We start from the raw sequence: 10,980 nt of genomic DNA, 5'->3' as shown, positions 1-10,980 counted from the left end.
GCTGAAAATGAAATAATCAGGTAATGTTTAATATTACTACTACCTAAATGTAATGTTCCTGTGGGCTGAATACCAGAAAATGAAATAATCAGGTAATGTTTAATATTACTACTACCTAAATGTAATGTTCCTGTGGGCTGAATACCAGAAAATGAAATAATCAGGTGATGTTTAATATTACTACTACCTAAATGTAATGTTCCTGTGGGCTGAATACCAGAAAATGTTCGTGGGTTTGCAACTTCTGCACTGACAAACAATACCAGTAAATTCAAGCCTTTATAAATTATAAAAGCTGAAGAGGAACAGTTCATAAAAATTTGAGAGAAAATTGTATATTCCCAAGAAAGAAACGCTATTCTCAACTACAGTGAGACCAGAAAACTGTGGATAGACTCAAGATTTGGTTTCAGATAGTCCTATGAAAACAAAAGACACGGCAATTGTGCAATATGCACGGACTCATTTTACGAACTGAGAGATTTCTAGGTAGAACAATTTGCTTTGATTGAAAAAAATTGCTTTAATATCGCCTGATCAGCATATTTCTTATTCTTACAGCAGAATAATCGATTAAGTACATAGTACAGGAACATCGTAATCTTCAGTTAGTTCATGGGGAAAAAACCCTATGTTGATTTTAAAGCTTTCTTTAACAATGGACAGGATATTCTAAAAATCTGAAAAAATATTGCTAGATTTGGTTCTTCTTCCTTACAGTTGCTGACGTAAGTAAAAACATGGGGTAATTATTTTCTCTAAAATCAAAGGTTCCTTTAACGGCATTTAAATAGTTCATGTCTCAATGTCAGGTCACTTAGATTAACGCCAACAGTTCCTTAGATTAACATAAACATTCCCTTAGATTAACGTCAAGAGTCCCTTAGGATAACGTCAGAGTCCCTTAGATTAACGTCAAGAGTCTCTCAGATTAACGTCAGAGTCCCTTAGATTAACGTCAAGAGTCTCTTAGATTAACGTCAAGATTAACTTTATTCAAGTGAAACAAATATGTAAAGGGGAAATGAATGAATTTTTGAGTGACAAGGATTAATTCATTTAAAATTCGGTGATGGTGATGGACCAAACCTCTGTAGAGTAAAAAAAGTATATGTTAGTCCCACATTTATTGAAAATATATTTCGGTCTGGGTTGACTCTCGTCATTCAAAATGCATCAAAATTAATTTTGAAAAGCTGAAATAATTTACTTTTCAAAAAACGGGGTTAGATCAAAGCTTAAATTTCCTTTTTAAAGCTAAATAATATTTTTAAAATCAGAATAAACATTTTCCTGTGATATTCTATTTTCTTCGCTACAGCACGCCCAGTGTTGGCGTACGCGTCTAGTATTTCACGAGCAAGGGCGTCCCAGATACTTAACAGAAATTTATCATCAGGATTTTAGGAATTTAACCATCTTATAGACTGTCGACATCATTTTTAAGTAAACCCCATGCAATTAATGGTAAATTCCATAGAAATCCCACAAATGGAAATTATCAGGTAAAATGATTACAGGGATTACAGGGTGCTGTTGTGAATTGAAGGGTTATTATAAATCATGTCGACTCAACAACCTCTTTAATTGTTTGAGAAATAATAAAATAAATAAAATAAAGACTATATGTATATTGTATAACAACACACAAGTAATCTCGGCATTTTTTTCAATTTCTGAAGAACTCGAAAAAAGTATTATTTTATATGAAATCTTATTTGATGTGGTTATAAAGCAAACAGCTTGAAAATCGACTGATCATTTATAAATTGCGTCTAAGGGTCGTCTTCCTGTTTCCCTGTTCTACTGGTTCCACTGTATTGCAAACATTTTTAGAAAACTGTTTTAACCTGACAGATTTAGGAACAGGTTCATTAGGATTTTTCTTTCTCCAAACCCATCTTGGGTTTGCCCTGTTATCTCTAGCAGCGTGATGAATCCATCTCATTCCCTCAAAATATGACCTAGGAAAAAATTAAATTAAGATCTAGGAAGTGTTAAAACAAATAAGTGTTCCAAATAAGACCTAGGAAAAAATTAAATTAAGATCTAGGAATTAAAACAAATAAGTGTTCCAAATAAGACCTAGGAAAAAATTAAATTAAGATCTAGGAAGTGTTAAAACAAATAAGTGTTCAAAATAAGATCTAAGAAAAAATCATAATAAGGTCTAGAAAGTGCTAAAACAAATAAGTGTTCAAAATAAGACCTAAGAAAAAATCATAATAAGGTCTAGAAAGTGCTAAAACAAATAAGTGTTCAAAATAAGACCTAAGACAAAATCATAATAAGGTCTAGAATGTTTTGAAACAAATAAGTGTTCAAAATAAGACCTAAGAAAAAATCATAATAAGGTCTAGAAAGTGTTGAAACAAATAAGTGTTCAAAATAAGACCTAAGTAAAAATCATAATAAAGTCTAGAAACCTTTGAAACAAATATGTGTTCAAAATAAGACCTAAGAAAAAATCATAATAAGGTCTTGAAACAAATAAGTGTTCAAAATAAGACCTAAGTAAAAATCATAATAAAGTCTAGAAACCTTTGAAACAAATATGTGTTCAAAATAAGACCTAAGAAAAAATCATAATAAGGTCTAGGAAGTGCTAAAACAAATATGTGTTCAAAATAAAACCTAAGAAAAAATCATAATAAGGTCTAGAAAGTGTTAAAACAAATAAGTGTACAAAATAAGACCTAAGAAAAAATCTAAATAAGATCTAGGTCAAGTGTTAAAAAAATTGCCAAATAATTTATCAAAAAAGGACCTAGGAAGTGTTTAAAATAAGACTAAGGAAGTGATAAAAATAAGGCCTAAAAAGTGTTAACAGTGTGAGAAATAGAAATTTTTCTAACTTTTACTAGGAAATGTTAAAAATAAGACCAATAAAGTATTCAAAAAAATCTTCAGAAAAGTCCTTTTTTTATTAATTACGTGATCACTTAAATTCGTTTAATTTGTCCGAAAATTCGATATTCTTCGACAGTAAAAAATGGAGAAATTAATGGTAAAAGATTGGTTTCCGCGATTAAATTTTTAGCTTTTTTATGGTAACATAAAAATTTAAGAGAAAAAGAAACTTCTAAAGGAGAAAACTTACCTCGAACTACATATTAAATTCCCCCCTCCCACTCATCTTCAAAAACCAGTAATAAATTCAGGAGTTTTTATTTTCAGGAGTTTGTCTTTCAGGAGTTTGTCATNGGTACCTTGTTGATGTAATAGGTGTTGGAACCATGTAGGTGATTGCTCCAACCTTAACCTTCTCTAGTCTCATTACAGGCCTGGATATACGATAATCAACCAATCAAAATCAATTAATCAATTAATCAATCAATCAATCAATAAGCCAACAAACCAATTAACCATTCAGTCAATCAATCAACCATCAACTAATAACTCCTCAATCAATCCACACTCATCGATCAATCAATAACTCATCAATCAATCCACAATCACCAATCAATCAATCATTGATCAGCCATCAACCGATCTAATCTAATCAGGAAATCGTGAAAAACACTTGTAAAGTTTCAGAGTCAGTAAAATATATAAAATAGCACTAATATATCAGGTCTGAATAATATCCCCTGCGGACACTTTCAATTCAAGACTCGAATTTTCCCGATCTCTAGCTGGCCGACTGCAGATTTTTGTTGCGTCTAATTGGTCAAAAATTGATATGATTTGTCGACTTGCAAAAGAAATGAGTGATGGCATTTTTAGGTGATTAACAATACAAAAGCAAACCTTTAATTTTGAACCAAATACTAACCTAGCATTTTCTACAGCAGCCAAAATAATTCTAGTCGGGTCCACCTCGACATTTTCATTATTCTTTAATTTCTCAAGCTGAACCTCCTTAAATATAAGGAACTTCATTGCAATATTTTAAAGATAATCTAAATTATGCCCCCCTTCCCCCACCTCCCCGAGTTCTGAAAATAATTTTCAAAGCTCCAGAAAAACTAAAAACAATTTTTAAAACTAATCTAGATTCAATAATTTCAATATTTACTCTCAATGAATGAGGCTCAAATTAGAAGAAAAAAAACTTTACAAAGCTAGGATTGCAGTAAATCGATAATCTACTTTCCTTCTCTCTCCCCTAGTCCAATGAAAGATGAATATAGACTACAAACCTTTAATTTATTGTAAAGTTTCATCATCAGTTGTTCTCCTAGCATGCCATCGTTATGATTTGTCACCATTTTACTAAACTTTTTCATCAGATCGTTCTAAACAAAGGAATTTGTTCAAGCAGAGAACTGTTGATTAAACGGAATAAGTTAATCTTGTTGTTTCCTTCCTGGAAGATAAGTGAATTAACAATTCCTATAAATTCCTATGAAATTAAATTTTAAGACGAATTGCACTTTCTTAACAAAGTATTAAAGGGACAGACCGGCTATGTAAGGTTGTTAAACTGAGTATGCAGTGTTGTGGAAAAATTCTTTAGGATTCATTTGAGACATATAAAACGTTTCAACGATGTATAATTACTGAGTTTGAGCGCAAAGTCGACGTTCAAAATCATGAACTTGGGTGAGTACGTTTTCAGAATCGTTTTTTTAAATTATTAAGTAACGACGAAGAAAACTATAGTAAAAATTCTTTAGTAAACTAATTAGATGTTTAGGATTATATTTCTCAAAAAAATTTGTCAATAAATCAAAGTTAGAATTAATTATTTTCTTTTCCATCATTATATTCATTGAATTTCTTTACATTTACATCTGTTTGGAAAAATGTGTCATTAACTCCTGTTCTTTGGTCTGTTTTCGTACATTGAGGGATTTTACCGTGCACGGACCACAAAATAAACACTTCATCATATATTTATTAATTGGTTTAATTGGTGTGTTTATGTTTATATTTCACGGGTCTGATAATTTAAAACATCTCTTTTCCAACTTCCTTGGCCGTTCAGGAATTCAGCCAGTTATCGAGCTTGTTTTTGAAAATGTTCAGGTTTCCAGCAGTTATGATTTCATATGGATTATCATTCCACGCATTGATTTAATTTGTAAATTGTACTTTGAAACCTAGATAAATAAAAGCGGTCTCTTTCGACAACTTTTTTGAATATCATTCGAATGGCGCGTGTAGGTTATGTTTTGAAGAATAAATATGAAAATGGTGGAGAAAATAACCAATTCTTTATATATTCCTTAAACCTACCAAATCATAATCATAAAATTATGTTATCCTGTAAATACTAAAACAAAACTTATTATTCAACTTTATACCTGGAAATATGCCATGTTTGCATCTTTAGCAGCAGCCTACATTCATCAATTAATCAATATTATTCAATATCAATCAATCAATCAAGCTTAGAGACAGATATTATATTTGTTTAAGTTGTCTTTGTTAGTTGGATAATTTTCAATTGCAGATCTATGTAACAGGGACGACCGGATTTTTTGCAGCAGAGACATTGACAAAAATTGAAAAATAACCTTTTTAGGTCATATAAAACAATGCAATTTCTCTCATTGTTAGTCAAATAAAGGGCAAAAGGCACCGTTGTGGATCAGGCATGTAACACTTTTTTAATTTTTCAGTTTTTTTGTAAATTAATTTTTTTTATTTAAATTTCGAAATTTTCTTAAAATTTACTCGACACTCAACAGTTATTTTAACCTTTCTTTATAAACATTAGAAAGAGTGTCAAGAGGACATTATGTAAAAAATTGATTTATTTTTCCTTGATAGGTACAGCAGCTTTTCTATTGTACTCAGGTGTATTTTTTATCTGGTTTAGTTCTTCCAAGCTCAAAGGAGATTCGAACCTAAAAAGTAAGGCTTGAATTTTAAGCCGATTAGATTTCCCAGTCGAAGTATTTGGAACAGGATCCAATAAAAGCGGATTCAAATGATTAAAAAACAATTTCAGTAAATATTTAAATTTTTAATTTAAGAATTCACGCGAGGTGTTACTTAAAAATGACCCAACTTCTTTAAAGTAAATTTTATAAAATGAAATTAATTCGAATTTGATAGTTAATGTTTATTTTATAATATTCAAGATTATTTACCTTGAAAATCTTTTACTTGCAAATATAATTACTTTTAATTAAATAAAATAGTTTATCTTGCCGAAACTTTTTTCATCTTGAAAACCTTGAAAAACCTTGAAAACCTTGAAACCTTGAAAACCACCTTGAAACCTTTAAAACCTTGAAACCTTTTACCTCTCTGGCCACATACACATCAGCCGAACTCCAGGTTTTTCTAGAGCCCCGACATTTCTTACAAACCTGGCAAGGCTTGGCCGAAACATTCTGAAAAAATAACCATTTTTTAATATTTCTGGCACACCCTCGGGGGTCAAATATTTGCGAGTTAAGTATTTTAGAGATCACATACTTTTTATGTCTTGTGAAAGTATTAAATTTAAAAAAATGTAAAGGTAAATAAAAAATCAACATTTAACATTGCGCAATTTTCTAGAATTGAGATCAAATTTTTGAATTTTCAATCTTAAGTGTTCCATAAAAATTACACGAGATTTTATTGGCTTTGGTCATCTAGATGAGAAAGAAAGATCATCAGTTATATCAGTTTAAAGTTGTACGTCATCGAAAAAATATTTGCGCAAAGTTTCCAAAAACGTTTATAAGTACAGTCGTAAAATACGATAAATTCAATTTAACAAATTTCTAGTAGGACAAAAAAAAACAAAATTCTTGAAAAAACTTTTAGCAAAACTCGAGGCATATTTTAATATTTCAGCACCGATATTCCGTTAGGACAATCATTTACATGTATAGTAGTCTTTGGCTTTACTTATTAAGGCACTTTTTTTAATCAACATATTTGAAAAATAGAAATAACAAAAAACGCAACAAAAAAAAATTCTATTGTCGTTCATAAACTAGAAACATATTTTAAAATTTCAGCTCAATATTTTTTTTCCTTTGAGTAATTTTTTGACTTAGGAGATCAGAGAGAAAAACAATTCTATTTTTAAGCTTTAAATTGCCATTTTTTTTTCAGGACATATGTATGGCAAATAATTTTGGCATGTTTCACAAAATCGTTTAAATATTACAATGTGAAGAATATGCAATTGTTACATGAGATTATATTAACCCTCCTCTGTATCCTGTCCTGGTCGGATAAAACACCATTCCTTGTGAAACTTGTTGTCTAGCTTGTAGCACTTAGGACTACAGTAACGGCGTATCTTGCACCCAACACATCGCTTGAAGGTAAAGTCCCAGTCTAGATGAACACAAGGAAAGTATCCACACTTAAGCATATACTTCTCTTCAGTAATTATGCTTACTTCTTTGGGCAAAGCTGTTAATTCACTTACATCCTTTATTCAAGGGTATATATTTATTTTAATTATAACTCCCCCACTAAACACACCATAACCCCTCAGCTTTGACTTCAGACTTGACTTCATACTTGACTAAAAATTTTGTAGAACATTAATTCATATTTAAATTTTTTAAGTTTCCTCCACCCCAACCCCACATTCTCTCACAGAAGAGAAATTCAAAGCTTCTCTAGCAGACATAACTGTAAAACAAATATCTAGAAAAAGGACTGAACTTGTTAAACTTTAATAATATACCCTTGCCTTATAAATGAGATCAACCGTCTGTTTACCCAGGATTTCCAAGAGGGCAGAGTAAACAGACCCGTAGTAATGAACAATTGGCCAGTATATGTTGGGATCCTTGGCCAGCTGTAGTGGGTGTAGATCCATGGGTTCCAGTGCCAGAAAACGGATGGTGAAAATAACCTCATGTTTACTGTAGTTCCTAAAGTTGTCCAGCCTTCTATTCAATCCAGACTCGAGGGTGAAGATAACACTATAAAATAGCTGAGCAAGAGTTTCATCTCGGCTCATTATATACTCCTTCCGGTAGACGCTTAATATTCTTTGCTTAGTAATATCTTCACACTCTTTACATAGGTTTCCACAAGATATTATGTCATGTTCGCAGGAATAATTTGGTAGATTCAAGCTTAGTCGGTCAAAATACTTATCATCTGAAGTTGCAAGCGCATCCATTCTTGATCCTAAGTTATTTTCAAGCTTTACAGGCTGTTGTATGAAAATAGAGTTTTCGATTCTACCCACTGCTAAATAGCCAGGTGTTTCATGGAATGTTTCAGAGCTAATCAATTCCAATCTGAGCTCTTTAGAACAAGATTTAACTTGCAAATAAGACTTGGCCAAGAGTGGGAACTCCATTGCCTCCATTGCCTCCTTAGTTATTCTAGATTTTGAGGAATCCAGGGATTTCAGTTTGAAAAGAATTAATCCTGCAATTCCGATCAAATGATATGTATCGCCAATTGATTTGAATGTATCAAGCTCCGTAAAGCAGATCCGGTTGAGAAACATGAGAGAGGTTTCAAAACTATCACTGCTGAGCATTAAGTTATCTTTAGCTTCTCTCTTATGGTTTAGGTTCAAATATAAAGCCCTACCAATTGCAGCAAAAGCTTCAACTGAGCCCTTTTCTGCAGCTATCTTGTAGTATTTAATTGCTTTCCTATCACTGAAAGGTCGACTTTTCTCAAACGGGGGACGAAGTGCCAGTTGACATATATCCCAATCACACACAAATCTTAGCTCATATGTTAAACCAATAATCAGAGCTGCTTTCCAATCCCCTCTTTCAGCCATCTTTTTCATCTCTGACCTTGACACACCTGCTGGAGAACTTATATACTCCCTCACCATGTTCAGAGTTTCAAGATTGTAGAATGATTTGATCCAAGTGTAGAACGAGTGTAAAGAATCTGAGGTCAGATTATTACCCCGAAGTGTACTTGCATTACACACTGTAACCAATTTCACGCACTGTTGACTGCAGTACCAATGAATTCCGCATTTGCAAACCAGTGCATGCTTGGTATTGGATATACTGTAGGTACATGCAACACACCTTGTATAGGTCTCTTTTAGATCTATTGTGTAGTTTTTGATTGGGTCTTGAGAGTTTTCCTTACAATGAGACGGGTATGTTTTCTCTTTCTCAGATGTTGTTAATCTTTGAGACAGGTATTCTTTCTTGCTACTGGACGGATCGGATACAAATATATTTCTTAAATTAGATTCTATATCAGAAGTTTTTTTGTTCTCTTTTCCATGGGAAAGCGGCATTGTTGTCTCAGTGCCAGGGACAGAAACAAACATCTTTCTCGAATGATTGTCAAGCTCTGATTGTTCTTTAGTATCCGACATATTTGACACCCTTTCTCTTCTCTACATAAAATACTATTAATTAATTATTAACTATTACTAAAAGTAAATAGTTACTAGGACATAGTCCTTATGTGGACAGGACCATATTGAACACTACATCCCATTCAACACTGTTATGGTTGGCAGGTCCTGGCTCTTTAAGGCTCACAACTGGTGTATTAAAAAACCGTTATTACAAGCATTCAACTCCTCAAAAACTTATCAGTTGGATTTTTAAATAAAAAATACAAAAATTAAGCCAGTTGGAGTTGTTAAAAAAAATTTACACAAGTAAGTGTCAGTTTCAGACCATATATCCTTTAACAAAGAAAAATGTGCAAGAAAAAATAACAACCTTTGACAAAGAAATTTTTCCATCATCTTTGTTAGAAAATTAAATTTATCGAGTTTCTGATATAAGAAAAAAAATACACATCTTTACCTTCACATAAATGTAAGCAAATTTAACATGAAACTTTGTCTCCAAAATAGGAAAAAATTATCTTTAAGTGTTATAAAACATTTAAATCATTAAGGGTCCAAGCAGGTTCTTTCTTTTAAGGCCAAAAGAGACATAAATATTGGAGATCAAGTTAAAAATGGTAACATTATGCAATGAGCATAGATTATAGCACTTTCAGGGTGGCCAAAACTTTTTTGAAAAAATCCGTACAAAAATCCGTAAATTTTCAGAAAAAATCCGTACAATCCGTACAATTTTCGAAAAAAAATCCGTACAATCCGTACAATTTGAGAAAAAAAATCCGTACAATCCGTACATTTTTTTTAACAAATCCGTACATTTTTTTAAAAATCCGTACAATCAGTAAAATTTTCCAAAAAAATCCCTACAATCCGTACATTTAAGAAAAATAAAACCATAATTGAAAATAGAACCAGAGAACCAGAGAACCAGAGAACTAGAGAACTAGAGAACTAAAGAGCGTTGATTTTAATTTTTAAAACTGTTTAGATCAGTGTGAATTAGGCCATTTAACAAACAAATGATTAAGTTATAATTAGAAAGAGTGGAGTGTAAATTTAGGATCTTATATAATTAAAATTAGCGTGGTGGGAGGTAGTACAGGGGTTGCACACCCAATTAAAAGAAAGTTAATATTAAACTAAAAATGAAAAGATTTACAGATAAACGGAAGAAACCTGAGAGGATGTTCTCAGTTCTGAAAAAGAGACAGATAGATAGATAGATAAACAGACAGACAGATAGATAGACCGATAAATAGACAGAGAAACAGATAGACACATATACATATTGATAAACAGAGAGACAGATAGGATATATAAACAGATAGATAAAAAGATAGATAAACTTACATGCAGATAGATAGATAGCTAGCCAGATAGCTAGACAGATAGCTATACAGATAGCTAGACAGATAGCTAGACAGATAGCTGGACAGATAGCTGGACAGATAGATAGAAAGATAGCTAGACAGATAGCTGGACAGATAGCTAGACAGATAGCTAGACAGATAGCTAGACAGATAGCTAGACAGATAGCTAGACAGATAGCTAGACAGATAGCTGGACAGATAGCTAGACAGATAGCTAGACAGATAGATAGAAAGATAGCTAGACAGATAGCTAGACAGATAGCTAGACAGATAGCTAGACAGATAGCTAAAAAGATAGACAGATAGATATTCATATTCTCAATTGAACACTTCTAGGACACATCTCGAAAATTATGAATGAATTTTAATTGTCAATTGAAACATCAATCTAATATTATTAAGAATGCAGAA

At 31.9% G+C, this 10,980-nt stretch overlaps 2 protein-coding genes across 2 annotated transcripts; both read right to left on the bottom strand.

The window, feature by feature from the left end:
- Window positions 1-1,238: 1,238 nt before the first annotated feature.
- LOC111711339 (28S ribosomal protein S7, mitochondrial-like) lies at window positions 1,239-6,310 on the bottom strand. Its single transcript, XM_023485675.1, has 8 exons — window positions 6,198-6,310; window positions 5,711-5,795; window positions 5,250-5,285; window positions 4,143-4,238; window positions 3,776-3,861; window positions 3,210-3,284; window positions 1,851-1,964; window positions 1,239-1,377 (listed from the first exon to the last, which is right to left on the bottom strand). Exons 1-8 carry the CDS (start codon window positions 6,284-6,286, stop codon window positions 1,239-1,241), a joined length of 720 nt encoding a protein of 239 aa, XP_023341443.1. The 5' UTR covers window positions 6,287-6,310.
- Window positions 6,286-9,235, bottom strand: LOC111711338 (uncharacterized; the record flags this gene model as incomplete). The annotated part of the gene is given in 2 exon segments (XM_023485674.1): window positions 6,286-7,327; window positions 7,595-9,235. Coding segments are annotated over 2 exon segments (1,854 nt in total). The 3' UTR covers window positions 6,286-7,093.
- Window positions 9,236-10,980: the final 1,745 nt, after the last annotated feature.

This window comes from Eurytemora carolleeae, unplaced genomic scaffold (genome assembly GCF_000591075.1).
Source record: "Eurytemora carolleeae unplaced genomic scaffold, Eaff_2.0 scaffold1153, whole genome shotgun sequence".
In the NCBI taxonomy this organism is placed as follows: domain Eukaryota; kingdom Metazoa; phylum Arthropoda; class Copepoda; order Calanoida; family Temoridae; genus Eurytemora; species Eurytemora carolleeae.
This window is presented reverse-complemented; position numbering and strand designations above follow the sequence as displayed.